Here is a 22211-nt window from a genome sequence, read left to right as displayed (position 1 = left end):
TTCAGTAAGAGCTAAATACTAGAGCTAGATTATGCTGGAAGATAGGTATTATTTTGCCGAAGCAATGCCCACCAATGGTAATGAATATGCAAGGGCACCAACCCTCCCATCCCAGAAAGGTATTCATGGGTTCATGAAAGGCCAGAAAACTAGGTAAGATTCCTGGCTTTAGAGGCATTCATAATGCCAACTTTTCATGACATTTTTATAAAAGAGCATGAAATAAACCTTTATTAACACTCACCAATATTAAAGTTTTTTTCACAGCTTGATACAAATTAAGGTACACAGCTATTAAAAGAACAGCAAATGGGCTAACTTTAGAAGGTCTTCCTAACTCTGTTCTATATTACAGTGTGCCAACATGAAGGAAATTTCTGTGTCAAGTTGGCATTGCGTGGGATGCTTGGCTTTCAGGAACAAAATGGGTGAGGTGCTAAGGGTTTTGGTGGAAAGATCCTGATTAGATTGAGAAAAATGGAATACATAGGTCTGTTCAATAAGTATGGTCTGGTCTTTGAGGACCAGAGTTCTTGCATTTGATTCTATGCTAAATGTTAATGATATAGACAACATCAATTATCTTCCAACGTATGTACTATGAGATAAGGGATTAGGAGAACAAAACACACTCCTGTAAACTTATGCACCTGCTGACACTAGGAAATTAACTACCTCCATAATGAGAGATGTCAAAACTAAGCACCAAGGTAAGATGCTAAGCCTTATTTCAAAGTTTAAGACAAACTTGGGGTAAAAATGCATTTGATACGCTTAACATCTGGTTCTCTCTTCTCAACTACTACGTTGAATAGCTGAATGTACCAAGAGTGCAAACCAATGAGTAAGCTTGGCTTAGGTAAACCAAAAATATTCATAGAAATCATTCAGATAATGAAAGCCAGCTGAACACTGCAAGAGAGATTTGTTGTTAAATACTGTTGTCCATCCTTTACAGTTTAAAAAAAATAGGACATTGCGATTCGTTTTCTACCTCATTAAGAAAACCACAAATGCTACAAGCTGCTCAAAGTGTAAAAACTTTAAATAAATGGATATTCCTGTTCTAGCCTAACAAAAGCTGCAGACAAAAAGCCTAAGTAGTCCTTTTTATTTGTTCTTCTCAAGTCCTTTTGTGTTTTGAAAGTGGTAACATTCCTGTTCACAGGGATTAAGTTAAAACTATTAAAAAATTCTACAGTGGAAAGGAGAACTTCTTACAATCACTCTCTGCAAATAAAAACATTCATTTGTCAGCTAGAGACCAGAAGCTGAAGCGACAGAGCAAAATTCCACAACAAAATTCTGATTAGGTGGTGAAGTTTTGGTTTATGTCCCACGGAGACCATGGTTGTTCCATTTGGATGCTCTTAGCTCTCAAACTTACACAAGTCAAGAAATCCTCCTCTAAAGTAGTACACACAGTGCCCTTTGGTTTCTTCTTCAGGACCACAATTGCAGCAAGTGGAACACCGAATGCATCTAATGCAGGTGCATTTTTATAAAGAGATACCGCACTGCCAGACAATATCAAATGTAGTTTAAACCAACTGTATTAGAAATAGATGCCACTCCCTTCCCAACGTCCCAAGTCTTGAAAAAAATAGTTGCTCCAATCTACAGGGGATTTTTTTGGTAGCAACAATATTAACAAGTTTAAACAAAGTTACCAAACAGACAACTAGTTTTGTTGAAGAAAAAGGGAGTAAGATAAAAAGGGTCAATGAGAGGTATAACACAAATTTTTTTTTTTTTTTAAATGGCTTAAACCAATTATCCAAATTGCTGGATTCATAAGCAGGTATGCAAGTATAAACCAATGTGCTTTGACTATTCTTCAAGTATCCGAGATCAATTTTGTATAAAGACTTTGAATACACAAACTACCAAAGATAGAAGTAAATGGACTTTTCCAAGTTTGAATTTAAGTATTAAAAACTCAAAATATTCCAGAAGTTAGTATTCCACACAGTACTAAGTTTCCAAATTATTTTTGTATATATCCCAGCTGACCATGGACTGAAAACAATCTGCTACGCAGTATTAAAAGGAAGATAGTGTGCAAGAGTTAAGATTGTTTGCATGGGGGAGGGGAAACATCTAAAATTCTAACTTAAAAAATAAAAACAAATGAAGTGAATGATTTAACTGGTACACACTGTTCACACCTATATTTCAAGTTTGGAAACGCATATTTTCAAGCAGCAATACAAAAAAGTATCCATGAAGAATGCATAATTTCTGAAAAAAATTATGAAAACATCCCTGCTACCATTACATTTCTAAATACAAAACTGACTACCATATTGTTGCTTCTGTGTAGCAAGAGAAGTTCATTTTCAAAACAGGTAAAATTCAGTCTTTAGGTGTGAATGGTATGAATGAGAGTCCCCTTTTTAAATTTCTTGGTTGTTTTTAGGATCCTTAAGCATGCAAGCCTTGTAGAGGAGGGCCCAACAAGGGGCAGGGTTGGCTTAGGGCATCCAGTTTAGGACAAAGCTGGGAAAGCTTCTGGATCATCAACATCAGGAGCAGAAGCACTTGACTGAAAGACAAACAGAATGTGTGTTAAGAGAGTCCAAATGTGCATCATTTTTCATTTATAGCATTACACAAAATAGTAAAGAACGTTTTGTAGCCAAAAAGCGCACAACAAATGACATTGTTTTACAGGATATGAAACTGCAATAACTTATTTTGAGCTAGGGCGCACAATACACTAGTAGTTATGGACACAATTTATGCCATACTGAAGATGCCAGCTAAATAAACACTTCTGAAATGCAGGGTTTATACAGAGAGCTAGAGAATTTGCTTCAGGCGCAGGAAGCAGTCATTCACAAGGTTCAAAAGGAAAAAATATCAAGGCTGACTGGGCACTCTAATCATGATTTCAGTATGTGCCGCTTTTACTCCAGACTCCTTAAAGCAGAGTACAAAACGTATAATCTTGTTATGAAACACACAGAGAACATGGCCACAAATGGATGGCACTAAGTGTGCATTCCAACACAGCATTCTAAAAGTTTGCAAAAATGTGCGCTCCTGTGCTCACGATACAATCAAATCCATCCTTCATTTATGTACATTTGGGAATGAAAATATAGTACAGTTGTGGAACAGAGGCAAGAAAATTGCTGTTGCTTGGCTATGGTTAATCATGGCCTATAAGAGCGCTATACAGCAACTGGGTTTCCATTTCATACCCAATAAGAAATCGACAGATTAGAAATAGAAAAGCTTTAAAATAGGAAATGAAGGAATTTAAGAGCTGGAGAAGACTCTAGGAGCATTTTAAAACTCTTGCCTTTTTGCTACCCCTGCTCAGGGCTGGTACCTAAAAACATGGCCTTTTATAGGCATTACCTCTTCACTGATGCCAAACCCATATTGGAATGCTGTGAGTGATGCACAAATGACACTTGAATTTGGGACAGATTTCAGGATTTCTCTGATCTCATTAGCAGATTATATGACTCTGTTCAATTTGAAACATTAATTTCAAATGGGGGGGGGAGAAAACACAAAAAGGGGAGGGAGGTTGTACATGAGCCCAACCATTGGCAATGAATGCCAAAACAGGCCTAAAGCAGCAATATGCTGACTCCCACACATTTTAGGATTTATTTATTTTTTTAGACTGAAAGGCTGCCATAACACTAATCTTAATCCAAAGATATGATAAATGTATTGAATCACCAACCTGGTTGGGTGTGTGGATAACATCAAAATCCTTAACCAACTAGAAAGAAACAAAGTCAAACAAACATTAGAAAGCTTCGAAAATCCTTACGGAGTTAAATCATAGAGGCCAAGCAAATAGTCTCCCCAAAATCACTGCTTTCAACAAGAGTTTTCAACATAGGTACAAGAACCTTAGTTCACCCCTTCCCCTATCCTGAAACTGAGTTTAGAGTACCAATGAAAATAGCTTACACCATCCCTCTTCAAATTCATTCAAAAGAAAACATTCCTGGGGATGACACAGAACAGTACATTGCTTGTGACATATACTCCTCATTTCGGAAGTTGTGTAAACCAGAATATAGCTAACACAAAAGAAACTGCTGTCAGGAACCGCAAATCTGTTATTATACCAGTTAAGAGACATAATGAATTATGCCTCTGCAGTATAAATTAATTAATACAACATATTTATTACATTCCAAGTTAGTCTCCCTTTTAAGTCAAGGAAGTAAGGAGTTGAAGAAACATGAAGTTACTGCTTACCCCAAAGGGGCTTTTCCACTCCCCTTTGCAGGCTTGAAATAGCCCTGCACCTTCCTGAAGATACTTTTCAATAGCACAGGTAGCTGAACCAAAGGGGTGCAAGCGTGTGGAAAGGAAGAATCAGCAACACCCTTCCAACCTCAGTTCTAGTGCACTAGCAGAGAGTCTTCTATTCAAGGACTAGCAATACAAATGTTAATTAATGTCAACTTCCAAACTCACAGTGACATGCTAACATATTTGATATTTCAGCTTGGGAAGAAATGGGATTTATTGAACACTTCATAATGTAGGTTCCTTATTCTTCTGGAAAAGACTCCTAGGACAGTTATGCTGGAAGACTTAAAACTTAGAAGCATAACACTTATGCTGACTCAGCTGAAACACATCAATTTCTGAAAACCCTTATAGATTTTTATTATATAATATTAGGAACCATTTCATGTAAATGGAAAGAACATACTAGTACCTTGTCAGTTCTGCTTCCACGGTTAGCCCTTCCCCCACGCCCACGACCTCCTCTGCCACCTCTGCCACCACGTCCAGGACGACCAAGATCTCCAAAATTGATCTCCAACTGGGATGTGATATCGTTTGCGGGTTTGCGGAAGTGATGATCCATTACAGAGTCTTCAGCATGAGACTAAAACAAATGCAAGAAATTCAGGATCAAGCTCCACGGCTCAATGTTTATTTTAATGTTACGAACTATACCTCAGGCTTTCCTATTGAAATACAGAAGGTGAAGCATAAATGTCTTAATATTTTGAATAAAGCACTGCCCAGGTAAACAACTAGGGAAAAGCATTACAGGACTGAACATAATTGCTTGAAATGGTAGCATACAGACACTGTCATTGCATTCTTCTGGCTCTCGCCCTGAACAAATACAGCAAGCAGAACAGCCAGTGAAGAACCTTCCTCTAGCCATAAAGCTGGTAGTATATCCAGTACTACTGTACTATCCAGTCAGTTAAAACCCAAAGGATAAATCCCAAAGGCAAAAGCCCATGAGCATGTTTATCACATGTAATCTTATCACTCATGTCAGTCAACACATTCTGTAAAATTAATGACTTGATCTGAAACACAGCTCTTTGAACAAGACAGAAAACTGAACAGTTACACATGTTTTGCAGCTGTTACAAGTCATGCACTTACTATTTGAAAAAGGCTATTTTGTATTCCTGTCATACTGACTGGGCCTTTGTGTAAGTTATAGAAATTCATGTCACAGCCTACTCTGACAGTAAAGTATCTGCAAAGAAATGCTTAGGGTTGTGGTCAATTACTGAAAGTGCAACACCATTACACCAACTTGACCAGTATTTTGGACCTGAGAGCCAGTAACTGTAAGAGGAAGAGGCCAGTTACCAAAGAACCACTATGACATAACTATTATGTCACTCAAACCAGACAAAACATCTTTCAGGAATAAAGACAGGTAGTAACAATAGTAGGCTGAATCCAAACTTACAGCCATGCTCAGGAAACCTACTTCCATGAACATAAGGAGAGATGCACTCAAAGAAGGAGTCCTTTCGTCAGTGTAACTCTACTTCCAGTCACGGAAGGAGTTTCTGAAACTGCAGTGGTATGCTGGGATCAAGTTGAATGATTTGCCTTAGGAGTATGCAGCTTATAACTGGGCGGGCAGCAGAACCACAGAAATCCCCTACGAAACCTTTGGGGGGGGAGTGCCACACAAGGTGTCTTACCGAGAAATAAATAGGCATGCCAGAATGTGACAAACAGGCACTGATGAATCAAGAAGAATGAGTTTTGCAGTAACCATACAAGAATTCACAGTTACATGCATTGCCCATTTTCCAATAGACTTTCTTTTTTTGAAGAGCCTCTCAAATTGAGCATATTGTCTGATTAAACTGAGAAGATGTACATCCTACCTTTCAGGTTAAAATCTCATGAGGCAGCTAACTAATACAGGGGGCCCGCATTATTCATATATTTTATCATCCACGGATGCTGAATGCCCCTCCCCAAGCGTCCAAGCCCAACCAGAGGTCTGGAAGCCTTTCTGAGGCCTGCAGAGGCCACCACAACTGCCTGTGAGCTTTAGAATGGACATTTAGGCAAAACAAAAAACAAAAAACCCTGCTACTTCCAGTTTCATTGTAAAACCAAAGATGATATTTACATGCCTTATGAGGCATTCTGAGGGCCTCAGAATGCCTTATAACGCATAAAAATGTCACTTCCAGAGGGAAACGGAAAGTTATGATTTTATTTGGTCCAAATGGCCATTCTGAGGCCCACAGAGGCACAAGGCAGTCGTGCCCTGCCTCTGTGGGCCTCAGAAGACCCTCCAGACCCAACCAGAGCTCAGCTCCAGTCAGATTCAGGGGGGCCTGAAAATCACATTCCAGGAATGGAATCCCTGTGGTTAACACAGGTCCACTATACAACAATAAAAATGAGGAGAAAAAACAGCAAAACCAGCAGCAATTCAAAAAACTACAGAAGTGGTTCCTAAAATGCATGCTGTAGTGCACTCACAGAGTACCATATAGCCTCTTCTTCCCAGCTTGCCAGGCCAATCTCTCTCAAGAACCACATGTGATGGCACTTCTGTGGCAGCAGTAAGTTTGGGAACTACTGCACTAAAGCTTTGCATTTTTTTAAATGACTGAATGGTAGTTTGGTAGCAGCTAGAAAGGACATCTGGCAAATCTAAAGTTCCAAAGGTTTAGCACTGACAGAGAAATCCCAGTCTCTTGCTCCCACTTATGAGATTTTTGTCAATGGCAGGCCAGAAAGCAGGGCTTACGAGACTGATCATAAAACCCAGACAAGCTCATCTAGCTGTAAGTGATCCATAAGAAAACAATAACCCAGACCCAGGCCATGCATTGCTATGAAATTCATGTTACTCCTCATTCACCAAATACATAGAAAGGGTCAGTACCTCATTGGATTCCAGCTGACTTCCCTGCATCTCTGTCATCCCCTTTGTCTGATGCACATTGACATGCAAAGGATAAAAATAAAAGGCAGACATGAGATTCTACATATAGAAATAACAAGTTCTACAGTTAGGTGAACTGGTACATGATAAGCCACTCAAATGGCCAGTGCAGGGATGAAGTCAAAAAACAGGGAACAGGACAATATGTCATGCAACTCAAGATTTTCAAGCCCATGATTAGGAAAAAGACCAACAGCAACAAGATAAAAATGAAAAAGTTTAGCTTCATAAAAAAATAAAGTCAGAGGAATGTTTTACATTTAGTTTAATGTTGAGATATAAGACTAAAATACATCTTGATTTAGGAAATACAGGACCAAGAAAAATCAAAATATTTATAAGCTCAGCTTGAAGTGCTTCTTAATTATTTGTTTATTAAAACCAGCAGCTGCTGCTCACCAGAAATGCCCTCCACACATAGAGCAAGCCCTATTCAAACAAAAATACTGCTAGGTCCCAGTGTTCAGTATCCTTCCGGTGTCTATATTTTCCACAACTGCTCAGGCAAATACTTCTTGGGGGGGGGGGGATGGTTTTAAAAAAGGAATGCAAGCAAACATTGGCTTATATCCAATGCCTTTCTGAGGATCACCTACTGCCAACATCACATACAGTGAAACTTCAAAAGTAGACTACAGCAGTTGAGTAGAATAATGGTGAACCAAGAAGGCCTCCATTCTTGACATAGTTTTTCATAGACAAGGATTCCTTTTTAATGCAGTGAAACACTTGCTCATATGAACTACCTATCTGAAAGGTCCAGGAAAGGACTATATTACATGCTATTTCCGTAGACTGGAATTAGTTCCATGTTTTCAGTGATCTACATTCCATTAAAAATCAATTAAACGTCAACTGAATTCAATGAAGTTTGGACTGCATCTTATTTATCTGCTAAAACACCTACCCACTTAGATCTGAAAACTTTGCTGAGTTTTACCTTCTAGCTAAAACTTCACTAGATGCAACATGTTTTTAAGCTTTCTTCTGAAACTGCAAGGCCTAGAAATTTTATTTTAAAATGAAAGGTGGTGACCTCTGGACACCACATTTTGCAATAGATTCAGCAATCATATGATGAAATTTGATGCACAGAATGCACACACAGTAACAACACCTTAAACTACTTTACCCTAAAAAATTATATTAAGGCACAAATCAAACTAACATGAAGACAAGACACTGCAGCTATATCCTACCTCCTCACTCTTTGACTTATGAAGCACAAAACCTTTTTTCCATTGTCCATCAGCACCTTCATTTGGTTTGCGGATGTTGAATTCAACTTTTGCACGATCCTTATTTTGAATAGCTTTCCACTCATCCAGAGTCATTTCCTTAGGACCTTCTTCCTTGACTTCTTCTACTTCATTTTCTCTGTAATAAGTTTATAGTGATGGCTCCTAATTTCACATTGTATGCAGTGAGCAATTAACACAACACAGTGAAGCCTGCACACCAACGCTATAAGAAACTAGAAAGGCAACCCAAATCCAGCCACAATTTATTAAAACAAAGCTGAATTTCCAAATTCAGACAAAATAATGTGCTACTGGAAACCAAAATTTAACACACAAACTGATACTGCCCAGCATATCTATAGCATAGTAGCTCCCACACCTATAGACCTATTTCAATGCATTATGAGGTATCCAACACTTGGTCCTTGACAATTTGATTTAAGCCTTAAGTGTGTAACAATTTCCTGGGAACTGATAGCAGGCATTATGGAAAATTTTTACAGGCTTTTCAACAATTGTGAAGAGGCAAGATGGTTATACGTTAATCTGGACCTCTCCACCTCCTAACCGCTCCTCAAGGCAGCTTGCTTTTGGTTAAACGCAGTTCACATCCACATTCACAGCTCTTTCGCTGCAGGGTAGTCTGAGGGTAGTCTGGGGTAGTCTCTCAAGTGGCAGTTCTCTTTCAGATGTATTCAGACCCAGAACCTCTATGGTTTGAAGTACCTGCCTCTTGACACTGCTGCACAGAACCATAGATAGACAGCCTCCACTAGAAGGAATTTAAAAGCAGCCTCCATGGGCTATTTTATATGTACTAGTTGAAAAAATACACTGACAGTGAGTTTACCCTCCAAGGTTCTCAATGAGGGCTTCTCAGAGACATTTTGCTTGAACAGTTAATCTGTCTACTGACTCCATGACCATTAACATATTTTCCTGTTCAGGAGAAACTCCAAGGTAAATTAGTCAAAAAATTTTATTATTAAGAATACCAACGTACAATTTGCCATGCAGAGACTACCACACTAGAAATGTAATGTGTCACAAGATAGCATGCACTATGAACATATAAACATTTTCAATAAATAAAGGTATTTCTCCTCCCCTCCCCCATGTCATGACCTGTATGTTTGATGCTGCTTCAACTTAACTTATTCAAGAACTCTGGAATGAAGTTCAAGTGAAAAAGTTCCAAATGTCAAAAATCAGCTGAACTGAGATACCAATCTACACAGGTATCAGCACTCAAGGTATACCTGACACCTAAATATGGCACAAAGTGATACTGCATATCTATAGCATAGCAGCTTTCTACACTAGCCAACCCTTTCCCACTCTAAAGGGTCATGACAACAATCAGGTGGTTTTCCAAGCAGTTCTTACACCATGAAAGAGAACAAAGTTGTGCCCTGAAAATCAACACCACTTCTTATTCATATCACATGCTGAAAACTACCAGTAAACATCAAGATCTTAGTTTTTCCTAACAAAAAAATAATGAATCCTTGATTTAAAAGCACCTTTATTTAACGAACTTTGAAAATAACAAGATGTCCTTGATAAACTAGTCATACACATCTTGCTCATGCATGTGTATACTGCGATAAACACACTTGGATTTACCAGACCCCCCCTTCCTCTTGTTAGTCTGTTAAATAAAGACTAACAAATTAAGACATTGTACTGTTAATTTAATACTTACTTATTCTCTGAATCAGCAGGTGGATGCTCTTCTCCCTCTGGTGTTTCCTCCGTCACATTTGATTGATCCAATTCACTGAAATTAAGATTTTAAATATATATATTTATATAGTATTTAAATAAATATATAGTATATGTATTTGGTACTCAAATTCATTTAGCTCAAAAAATTATATGAAAATTAGATGGAACATTCAGGCTGCAATCCTACACACACTGTCCTGGGAGGAAGTCCCATTTAACAAAACAGAGCTTACTTCTGATGAGACATGTATAGGATTGTGCTGTCAAAGTTTCCACACAAATGTAGCACTACTACAGCTCCTAGGAAAACATGTTCCCACATTCTAAAATTTTATGGCACTTCCCCAAATGCAACACTACCAAGGAAATTTCATAAGAAAACATCATTGGTGATTTTGTGTGCCAGCTAAGATTCAAAACTCACACAAATTCAGGCACAAGATAGGCAATGTCAAATATAGAAAATGCTCACTATTTGCTATGCTATTGGACGGTGCTAATCTCATCAATTATCTTCCCTAACACTAAAAATGTAGGTCACCAATCCTAGATGTACACAGGATACACATGCTTCACTTAGTTAACATTTCCACATTAAAATAGCATGATCTTGCAATCTTACATCCTAGCTTATAATAGATATTTATTCTGAAAACAAACAAAATACACATTAACAAAATACTAACGTTAGCTCATCTTTGACAGTTCCCCAGTTGTGTGATCCGCTTCCACCACGTTTGTCCTCATGTTTTAGGCCACTGAAATGTGAATGTGAAAGAGAACTAACAAAACTGAGTTAACATAATAGTGTTGGGGATACAGAAATTCAAAAGCAAATATTCAAATTATTTTGATGGGAAGTAGGATATTTTGAAGGGACAAAAGTTGAGTTTAAGACTTACGATCTGTCGCTTCCACTATGCCTATCAAATTCCCGTTTGCCTCTGGAGTCAAAGCCATCACCTCTGCCCATTCCACGTCCTCTACCACCACGACCTCTTCCCCCCGGACCACCACGGCCACGCATAGGGCGATCGATAATGGGTCTATTGTAAACACAGGGTAAAATCAGAATTTTATTTGCAAGTGCATTCCAAATGTCTTACAAAATTGTGAAACACTCCAGCAATTTACTGGTAGTGAATCCATTGTGATTTACTTCTATCACAACAGTACTATGTTCTTCAGTAGTGATCTTAATTATCTCTAGTATGAAATTACAATGCAACTACTCAAGAACTATTAACACTTTTAAAAAAAATGCTCAAAAGAACATTCAACTAATCCAAATGCTATGACCCCAATACACAAAAAACATGTCACAGTAAAACAAATCCTGCATAAATTAAATGTCTCAGGGTGCAAACCAGAGGTGTCCTTGGGCCGATGCAAGTCCCTTGCACCAGCCCAATGTCATCGCAACAGTGCTATAAAGCACTTTTGCACCAACATAAGAGAAGTCAGGCCGGCATACAGCCTCCCCACACCGACACAAGTCCCAGGACAGGATGAGTTTGCATTGGCCAAGCTCGGGAGGTAGGTGTTTCAGGGCTGGCATCAGGTGTTCCTAGGGGCAGGTGGGCAGGGAGTAAGAGGCAGGGCCAGGATCCAGCACTTAAGCTGGATCCTAACCCCATTCCCAGGCAGCCCAGGGCAGTTCCAAGCTATTCAGATTTGTACCACCTCATCAGGTGTAGCAGATCCAAGTAGAACCATTCAGGCTGCTGCAGTAAGAGACGGGAGAAAAGTTTCCCCTTGCCTCAGGCCAAGCCTCAGACAGCTCCAATGCACTGGATACAGCGTAGGCCCACTGGCCTGCCATTTCCAGCACAAGTATGAATTGCATTCTCATTGTATTTAATATATGAACAGGCTAAACAGGCCACACATACTTGTCTAAAACTACAATTGTCTCCTTCAACTAATTCTGGAACACACAACTCTTACTTGTCAACAGAAAATTCTCCTTCAGCCTTCTCTTCAGGTTTGTCAAATCGCCGTTCACGAGGAGGCCGTCTCTCTTGCCTCCTCTCAATAGGCTTGCCTTCCCCCTGAAGCTGTTGCTGATCAGGCCTCCTGCCAATTCGCCTTATCCCTAAAATAGAAGAGAATTTAAATCAGTGACTTATTTATCCACTTCCACAAAGCTACTGCTATTCTTTAGTTACTGGTATAACTAAACTAGGGCAGGAGGTCTGGTCTAGAGGGTAGAGCCTCCGTCTGCCTGAAGATAACATCCACAAGGTTGCCAGTTCGAGGTCACCGGCACTGTGCGACCTTGAAGCAGCTGACAAGCTGAAGCCGAGCTATTCCATCTGCTCTGAGCGTGGGAGGATGGAAGCCAGAATGTGAACCAGATCGGAATGAAACACCTTGAATGTAGTGGTTCTTGAAAGAAAGAACCTTCTTTCAAATTGTAAAAATCCCTATTTAATAAGGGATTTAAATAAAGCCTGCCTATGTAAAACGCCTTGAATAAAGTCTTGAATAAAGACCAAGAAAGGCGGTATATAAATACCTGTTGTTGTTGTGTTGTTGTATAGGTATTATAGATAGTATATGGATGGCAGTGTTTTCAAAAGTTGGAAGGAAGCATTCTAAAACTGCTTTTGCTCATGGAAAACAAATGGATATGATCTCTAGTCAAACCGGTTTTGCAGGTTTTGCAAGCTTTAGTCTGGAAAAATTAAACTTAAGTCCCCAGAAGCACATACTGCTGAAAAGACACGAATATTAAAATATGAACTGTATGTCTTCTCTTTTAATCTAAACAAGTTCCACAAGTTTTGGTTTGATTGCTGTTACTTACTGGACAGTGCCGATATAAAATCACTGGAACTCTGTTCTGTCCCGTCCCCCCCCCCTTAAAATTTTTGACTGTTTGAATGCTTATTTTAGTAATAAAGTGTTGAGCATATATTCAAAGATAACCTTTAATGGGTTATATGTATACAAGCCTTTAAGAAGCAAAATACAGTAAAAGAATACTTCCCTTTCTGAGCAATGAACCCATGCAAATTAATACTTCTATATTTAGTTTTGCATGAACTTTGCCTTGAACTTTGAGTACGAACTCTATATTTGCAAGCTCCCCTTCAGAATAAATTGATTAGACCAGATGTTGCTGATCTAGTCAACATTACCACTCTGCTTGCAAGGAGAGAACCAGGGAAAGTGAGTGCAATGAGGGAAAGAGTGAACTGCAACCACTCCATCTGTGAACACTTATCCAGTAAGTCATGCTGGATGCTATAGTCGTGAAGGTAAGGAGACTACTCCTATTGCTTCACAGAAAAAGTCTATGCATTATGGGGTACTGCATTCTACAATAATTAGGAAGAGTCTTGCAACCAAGAGTAACAGACCTCAGTTCACTGTACAGTATTACCTGCCTGAGCTTCACAAAGTTGGAGGAAGACTGTGCCAGTGAAATGAAGTTCTGTGGATCAATTCCTAAATTTTTCATTCAAACAAGTGAATTTTTACTTTAAAAACTGGTTTTTCCTCTTAGCACCCACCAGTGGCTGCTTGTTCATACCAAGGTGTGCACCCCTTAATGACCTTCCAGCCAGTAACAGGTTGCATATGCGATGGCAGCGGTTGGTCAGGGGGTTGGAGCCCCCAAGCCTCCAAAGCTGAGGGGAGCTCTGTTCCCCTCGCCTCCAGAAGTTTTTCTGAGCCTCCCAGAGGCAGTGTGCATCCGCACACTGCCTCTGCAAGGCTCAGAATGCCCCAATTGCACAAGGGACACGATTTCTGGTTTTTCATAGGAAAGTGGAAGTCGCGTCTCTCACACGATTCCAGCATCTTGAGCCTCACAGAGGCAGCACACATCTGCGTGCTGCCTCTGGGAGGCTCGGAAAAGCCTCCAGAAGTGAGGGGAGCTGAGCTTCCCCTCGCCGTCAGAGGCTTTGCATAGCGTCAAGCCCCAACTGATGACAGGGATGCTGGTCCACATCCCTGTGGTTAAGCAGCGCACAACTGCACATGCATTTTACAGGAGAGATACTTGGTTTCCTGACTAGCTTCCAAGGTTCTGAATATATCTTCATTATGAAAAAGACAAATGCATGTTTTTTTTAAAAATAACTCCCATCTACGTGACTTAAAGAGTAACATCAGAAAGCATGCAAATAACTGGAGACAGAACTTCAAATTAGACTGTCTTTCCCAATAAAACAGAATGTACTACAGTATGGGTGAAAGACACTGTTGTGACCAGCATGTCAAAATCTGTTCCTGTATGTTTCATTAAGAAATATTGGTAGAGGTGCGATTTTTTTGGTGATAACAAAATAAAAACACATACTGCTTTCTGCACATCTCATTTTTGTAAAAAAAATCTGCAAAAGAATACAGTGAAAAATCTGCAAATAAAAAATGGGCTGGAGTGGGAGTGCATTGGTAATGAATGTGGCTGCATCTGCTGACACTATGCCACCTACATCATCTACGTCAGTGATTTTCAAACATTTTAACACCAAGACCCACTTTGTAAAATGACATTATTGGGACCCACCTAGCTTTAAAGACTTTTAAAAGGTGATGTGGAAAGAATTAATATTTTTATTTATTATTTACTTACAAGTAATATTTTATTTATTTTCAAAAAATACCTGAACCCATTTTTTGTAATGAAACAGCCTTAGTTATGTTACCCAGGCTTCACCTGCCCCCACTTCCTGTCACTGATGAACTTGGGGAAAAAATCACACTCAGACAGAAAAGGACAATCAATCATTTGCCTCCTTATATTTACACAAGTTTGCAAACTGAAGGAGCTCAGCTCTTTACAGGGCAGTTAGCTATCTGATTTTTGAATAGCCTTAGTGCTTGAGATAATTAGTTATCTGATCTTTCCATCACACCTGTGTTTTCACTGGAGGCTCTGTGAGACCCACCAGAAAACGGGCCATGACCAAGTATGACCTGACCCACAGTCTGAGAAACGCTGACCTACCTTATACACTTTTAAAATGATTGTAACTTATAAAAATGTGCCCAAAACACAAAACACAGCTTTCTGTACATTCCCTCATTGGAAAAAAATCAAAATCTGAAAAAATAAAACGTTTAACAACACCTGGGTTACTAAAAATTATCCACTGTTTCAAAAACCACTGGTCAACTTTAGACTTCTGACAAAATGTTTGAGTTGGTCTGAGCAGATAGAGAAATTATGTGCTCTTCCAGAAATAGAACTGACCACATCTGATCAATACACCTGCCAGGTTGAGAAAAATTACTTTTAATCTCACAAGCACCTGCGTTAGGCCCAAACCTACTCCCAGAACTGCCTGCTAATAGCCTTAGATCAGAACAAAGAGGGATGCTACCACCTACTGCCATAGTCTTCATCTCTACTCACATGGCTGAACCACAGAACTCCTTGGCTTTTACCCCTTTCACGCTTCCAATCAGGCCACATATCCCTTCCCAACGTCCGCACTCCTTAAGACTCCAGGTCCCAAAGGAACACAAGACTACATTCCAGTTGCCCTCACACCTGGGCTGGCACATCCTACTCACCAAGCCAGGGTTAGTGTGCATTGTCATCTCCCTAGCCAGTGTGTTCTGCAAAATTCATTAGACGTGGTATGAGGTTCTCCAGTTGCCCCAGGAACTGCTCCCCTCTTTGCAGATCTGAAGCAGCTTATCCTAGCTCCTCCTTGCAGCTCCAGGATGGAGGTTCTCATCTCCATCACTGTCATATACACTGTCCCAAGACAGAGTAAGAGGTCAGGACTCTACTTGAGAGTAGCTCTAAAACCCAATGTGAAGTCATTGAGACTTCTTGTTGTTTCCAAGCATCTCTAAATCTCCACATGGCATCAAACACAAGAGTCAAACCCTCACTATAGGTGAGCGACCAATACATTTGGGCAACCAAAGATACTCAAGAGTGTAACTTTGTACAGAGTATAACATCTACAGCGAAGAATTGAACAAATTCTGTACAGATTTGTTTCTGAAGGATTCTTTTGTTGATTGTCAGCATACCTCTTGTACTCTTTGCCACTTCTCTGAATTTTTCTTTTCTCAATCATGTCTTGTTCAATTTTTTGCTGTAACAGATGTAAAGGTATTCAGATGATACCCAAAGATTTTTTTAAAATGATGTAGCATCAACTATACAAAATGAAATTCTTTCCTAAAGGATTACATAGCTGCAGCTTAGAATACAAAATACAATTAAGATTTATAGGCAGCTTTTCAGGTTAAAAGCACAGAAAGTGTGCTATAACACTTGCAGATATTTGTTTTATTATATAAGTTTGGGTACAGAGTGAGGTGGAACATTTTGTAACACTTGTATGAACAAAGGTGTTTAAAAATGGTGTTGTTTATTTTACTCAGAAGTAAGTCCATTGCGTTTAGTAAGACTTAGACTGCAAAGCTCTTTTACTCACCAGAAATGAACACCTCTACTAATTAATGAAATAAAGACGGACAACACAGGTTTCCTACATAGTATCAGCCTATTTAAGCCAGTTGTAAATTCCTGTGCCTCTGAGGCAGCCCAGATTTTAAAAGTATACAAAGGAAAGGCAAGTTAGAGCTTAATCCAAAGCTCCTTTGCGCTGGCCCAGGAGTGACACAGACATGCCATAAGGCATGTTTGCTTCTCCTCAGGAATCGCAGATGTGCCTTATGGATGTGAGAGGACATGCACTGGTCTCCCTGCACCAGATCCAAACTGGCAGAATGTACGTTCATACTGGCCTAGGTAGGCCAGGAGGGATTAGGGAGGGTGGCAGGACCAGCCTGCAGCACTTAGGCCAGATTCTAACCCCTTCCCAAGCATTAGCTGGTACGAATCAATCCATGTAGCCCAACTGAGATGACTGGGGTAAGGGGATAAATATCCCCTTATTTCAAGTTGCGCAGCAGCCACTTCCAAACCTGTGCTGGATGCAGCGCAGGCCAGCCAGACTGTCTGTTCTAGCACAGGATAGGACCGCCCAATACTGTACACAACTGTTTGCATCCCCTGCCAGTTATTAACAGCACAATTGTTATGATACATAATTGTCTCCTAAAAACCTGGGACAAACTGTGTGTACTTTTATTCAGCAGGATCCTTTTAATGCAACACCTGAACTTTCAGCAGGATCCCTGGAATGGCCATGAACAAAACAAAAAACTATAATTGTGTGCACATGAATTTTTCTGTACAGAAACTTCTGCTTCACAGTTATCACTATACAGCTTTGAGTTGAGGACATTTACTTTAGTTCCATATAAATCAAATTAATGAAACATAAATATATACCAGATTCTACGCATATTCAATATCTACCTACAAGTGATACTCTACTATTTCAGGTGAAAAAGAAAGTGAATATCTGTACTGCAGGTAATACAAATCTGTAGTACTGCTGCCAAGTCTCCAAAGAGGTATAATTGTGTACAACCCTTGTGTGGCCCTACTCTGCAAGAGAAGGTTATGGTTCAGAAAAAAAACCTTTAATGCTCTTTCTCAAAGTGACAGCATAACTAGAGCCCCTTAAGTTGGGTCTACTAGCTATCCATAATTTTTAGTCACCACTAACTCCCTCCCTTTTTGGAGCTCTTTATGTTTGAATCAACTGTGCTAAGAATCTTGTTTTATATCACAACTCAGTCCTATCAAAGACAGCAATCAGATGAAACCCAAAGATGATCCAAGCAACAAGAAGAGAGTGCACGTGGCCCAGATATAAACTGTTTCTATTTTAATACTGTAGGAGAAATTAGATATTCATATATAAAAACCATAGTTACATGCAAGTGCTTTATGTAGAGTACCCACAACTGCTATGAGTCAATACCAATTGGGAATACTAGTCACACTTAAAATAGCATTTTGCTTACATTCCAATTATGGAAAGGATTGAACTGATCAATACATTAGTTGTTGCAATGCTTCCTGAGAATTTCACATGTGTTGCCTTGAGCTCCTTGAAAGGAGAACAGTTCACATACCAACAGAAGCATATTTGTGTATTCTCCATAAAAATACACCTGGACCTGGAACATAATAACTGCCTTAAAAATCTGAAAGATTCAATTTCTTGGAATAAGCTACAAAAGCAAATGTCAAACCATGCTGAATTCAAGCAGTGATACAAGAATTAGTGCCATGGTCAACATCTTTTGCGAAGAGCAGTCACATGAGTTTCCCAAATACAAGCAAAGTATGTGCTGCCTATGTGAAAATTAAGAAAGCAAGTTTCAAAGTAAGCTGTCTTCAAAAAATGATTTACATCTGTAACCAACAAAACTGCACTCTACAGGAATATGTATCTGCTAATTGCTACTGGCACCAACACCACAATAACACCAAGTCCTTGGATGCTACCAAAGTACTCCATGCGTATTGCCAAGTCGCACAAAACGTTGCAGCAGTTATGAACATCTGGACTCAAGTACTCCAAGATTTGGCTTAATGCTTTAACCACAAAGTTATCAGTTTCCTTCCTGAAGCATATTCTTATATGCATATACTAGTTACAACACACCATTTCCAAGCCATGCAAAAGAATAAAATCCAAAGTCATTTTCCATTTTAATATTTATCTTTTAATATACTTTTTCATTTCTGTGTTAACATAAGTTTTAAAAAATGATTTGCATGAAAGTCACCAACCGAAACATACAGTATTTGCAAACTGGTAAATACAGTTCACGCAATCAAATGTACAATTATTCAAATACTGTAACTTCAAAATTAACTTCCAAGTTCAGTAGTCCATAATCACCTCTAACTACTGCTGCTCTACAATTGCCTGTTTCACTAAATCAAGGTTTGGCAACAATTCTCCCATGAACTCCTCCTCCCCAACCAAAAGCTCATGCTGCTGCCACCCTATTATTCACAGCTCCCCTTTTTCTTCAAATTGTTTTTGGTTGAGCCAGGAAATTGCCTAGTAGCTATCTTGCATTATCTCTCCTTACTGAAATATACTTAATGGAGTCACTACAAGAGCACAAAATTGGGGTGGGGGCATAAGCCCTCAGTGGGCCAACAAGCAGAGGAGCCACATCTGATAAAAAGCAGTTAATGAATATGGTTCACAAGCTTTTTTCATGTAATTATAATTTATAAAATTATTTAGCATTAATAAATGTTAAATAAATAAATGACAATCTAGTTTAAGAGTACATACTATCAGATAAAATATTTACACCGATTAATACTGGTCAGGCAGTTGCACACTCCATTCTTTCTGTCAACTGAGAAAAAGATGGTGACTAAGGGCCCAATCCTATCCAATTTTCCAGTGCAGGTGCTGCTGTACCAATGGGGTATGCACTGCTTCCTGTGTTGGGAAGGCAATCTCAGAGGCCTCCTCAAAGTATGGGGACATTTGTTCCCTTATCTCAGGCTTGCATTGCAGCTGCACTGATGCTGCAAAGTTGGATAGGATTGGGCCCTAAGTGTGCAATCCTAACTAACTTTCCAGCACCAAGCTAACAACAATGCAACTCTAAGGTAAGGAAACAAACATTGCCTTATGCTTGAGGAGGCCTCTATGACTGCCCCCCAACTGCAGGATGCAGCACATGCCCCACTGGCACAACTATGCCAGTGCTGGAAAGTTGGTTAGGACTGCATCCTTAGTGTGTTATTAGTTATTAATTTGGATTATGTAATTCAAAAAAGCTAGCAGCACTGTATTAATACAACCTAAAACTCAGACTTTAAGAGAAGCACTCAGTGGATTTATGTACACTAAAATATGAAATTAACAGAACAAAATCTGCCTGGTTGATAATCAGAATCTTGACGGTCCAGTTTAAATATTTTGCTGCATTCTGTAGATCGCTTATTTTGCTAGAATTTTGTACAGTTGCACACAGAATTTTTTTCTTAATAAATGAATGTGGAGAAAACAGTGCTTTTCACTAGTGCAACTTTCATTCTACTAAAGAGGATTCACAATTTCATTTCTGCAGCACACATTAAGAGAAAATTAACTCAATTAATTGACACAGAAGACTGTACTTATTATTATGAAAATTCAATGGATGTTTACCCATACTGAATCAGTAAAGGGGCAAAAAAATGACAAATACACTTTTGACATACACAGTTTCAAGTCATTTCTAGAGTCGACCACTTGACACTGGTCAGAAAAGTTACACTGAAATTCAACCAGATATGAAGCCTAAATTGCAATCCTGTTCAGTTGCCTGGGAGCAAATCCCATTGAAATGCAGCTTTACTCCACAGTGAGTATGCATAAGAGCACTTTGCAGCTCTGCAATTAAATACTACTGCCAACCATTTCTTCCACAGGCAGGTAAGAATATTCCATTTCCCACACAGGCCCCACTACAGGGCTCCATTTTGTCTCTGCACTCAGCACTAATAGGCGGCTGTAGATAGCTGAGGCCAGAGCAACAAGCCAAGAATCATGCTGCAACGCACGTGGCCCCGGGAAATTGGCCAAACTTCATAGGCACTACCAGACATTGCTGGGACTACTTCTTCCCCTGTTAAAGACAGACAGCACTAAAGTTGCATTTCAATGGAACTTGGGTAAGTGAGAACAGAACTGAAAAAAAGGGAGCCTCCAAAGGGGCCTTCCAAAGGAAAAGGTTCCCAAAGCTCCTTACAAAAGAACCTTCCAAAGGGAGCCACCAAAGGACCTTCCAAAAGAAAAGGGCTTCCAAAGGGAGCCACCAAAAGGCGCTCCAAGGGGCCTTCCAAAGGACCTGGTGTCCAGCAAGGTGTCCTGGTCCCAACGCTTCCAAGAGGCGCAGGCGCCCCCTTCCCAGGCCGCGCCGAAAGCCACAGCTCCCCTGTGCACAAGGAGAGGAAGCCTTTTTGGCGCGCCCGGAGCCGCCACAGGCGCTGCCCTCCCATGCGGCGCGTCCGCACGGCCCGCCGCGCACGAGGCGGGGGAGGCCCTGGCTCTCTCCGTGCCCACGAGGTGGGAAGGGCGAGGAGAGCGGCGGGCAGCACGTGCGGGGAGGGGAGGGGCGCCGCGCCGCACACCCCTCCCGCCCCCACTCACCTTCCTTCCTGAGGGGCGCGGAGCCGGGCTGCCCCCCGCCGTCCTCTCTCCGGTCCCCGGTGCCGCCAGGCCCGGAGGCGGCTGCGAAGGGCGGCAGCGGGTTCTTGCGCTCCTTCTGCGACTCCCTGCGCAGCTGCTTGGCCGCGCTACCGCTGCCACTCCCGCCGCCGGAGCCCGCCGGGGCGCTGCCGCCCGAGGAGTTGGCCTGGGCCGCCTGCCCGCCGCCGCGGCCACCCTGGTGGTGCCCGCCGCCGCCTCCACCTCCTCCGCCGCCGCCGCCAGCGCTCTCCTTCTTGCGGCTCTCGGCCGCCTGGATCACCTCGAAGGGGTCGGACTCGTCGTCCAAGAGCTGGTCGAAGCGGTTGGTGACGACGCAGCCGAAGCCCTCCTGCAGGTGTCCGGGCATGATGGGCCCCTCTCGGTGGGATCCCTCTCGGATGCTGCCCAGGCCCCGGCCCACCCCCTGCGCGCTCGCTCTGCCCGCACAAGATGGCCGGCCCCCCAAAACTCGCTTCTCTTCCGGCCGAGCAGGCGCATCCGGGAAACCGCAACAGGCGCCCCCTCCCCGGAGCATGTCGGGAGCTGGAGGCCCAACCTCTCGCCTGCGCGGCCGAGCGGAGGGCAGGACTACAATTCCCAGGAGGCCCTGCGGCCCCCAGTCAGAGGAAGGCCACCCCCTCTCTGCCATAGGGCAACTGCTGCTGCTCTTACTGCATGGGGGGTGAGAAGGCAGTCTCCCCCCCACCACTGTTGAAGTGTCATTCTCCTGCAGTAAGGGGGATGCACTTCCTCAGAAGCATGGCTGAGACCTGCAAAGCCAGCACTCTTCAAGATCAGTTCACACATATGTTGATGGGTACATGCAACACATGTTGTATGTAGCCACAGAACTATGACAGACGCTTGCAGCTCACCAGCAACTCCGAGTGTGTCACTGTACTTACCTGCTTCTCTTGGACACCCGTGCCACAGTTGTTAACTGAAGCAGCGGCCTGTGTACCCTTTAACACGTACATCATGTAC

The 22211-nt window shown here is 41.2% G+C and overlaps 1 protein-coding gene across 2 annotated transcripts; it reads right to left on the bottom strand.

The window, feature by feature from the left end:
• Nucleotides 1-1094: 1094 nt before the first annotated feature.
• On the bottom strand, nt 1095-21716 carry SERBP1 (SERPINE1 mRNA binding protein 1). 2 transcript variants are annotated; one of them, XM_066625130.1, is made up of 10 exons: nt 21189-21716; nt 12133-12280; nt 11088-11231; nt 10872-10967; nt 10163-10237; nt 8416-8593; nt 7157-7204; nt 4700-4873; nt 3704-3742; nt 1095-2545 (listed from the first exon to the last, which is right to left on the bottom strand). In XM_066625130.1, the coding sequence occupies exons 1-10, from the start codon at nt 21592-21594 to the stop codon at nt 2489-2491; spliced, it is 1365 nt and encodes a 454-aa protein (XP_066481227.1). In that variant the 5' UTR covers nt 21595-21716; the 3' UTR covers nt 1095-2488. The 2 variants fall into 2 exon arrangements, with proteins under 2 accessions (XP_066481227.1, XP_066481228.1); XM_066625131.1 differs by having other exon boundaries at nt 10872-10943.
• Between the last annotated feature and the right edge of the window lie 495 nt (nt 21717-22211).

Source organism: Tiliqua scincoides, chromosome 4 (genome assembly GCF_035046505.1).
Source record: "Tiliqua scincoides isolate rTilSci1 chromosome 4, rTilSci1.hap2, whole genome shotgun sequence".
NCBI classification, from domain to species: domain Eukaryota; kingdom Metazoa; phylum Chordata; class Lepidosauria; order Squamata; family Scincidae; genus Tiliqua; species Tiliqua scincoides.
Note: the sequence above shows the minus strand (reverse complement) of the source record. Positions and strands in the feature narration are given on the sequence as shown.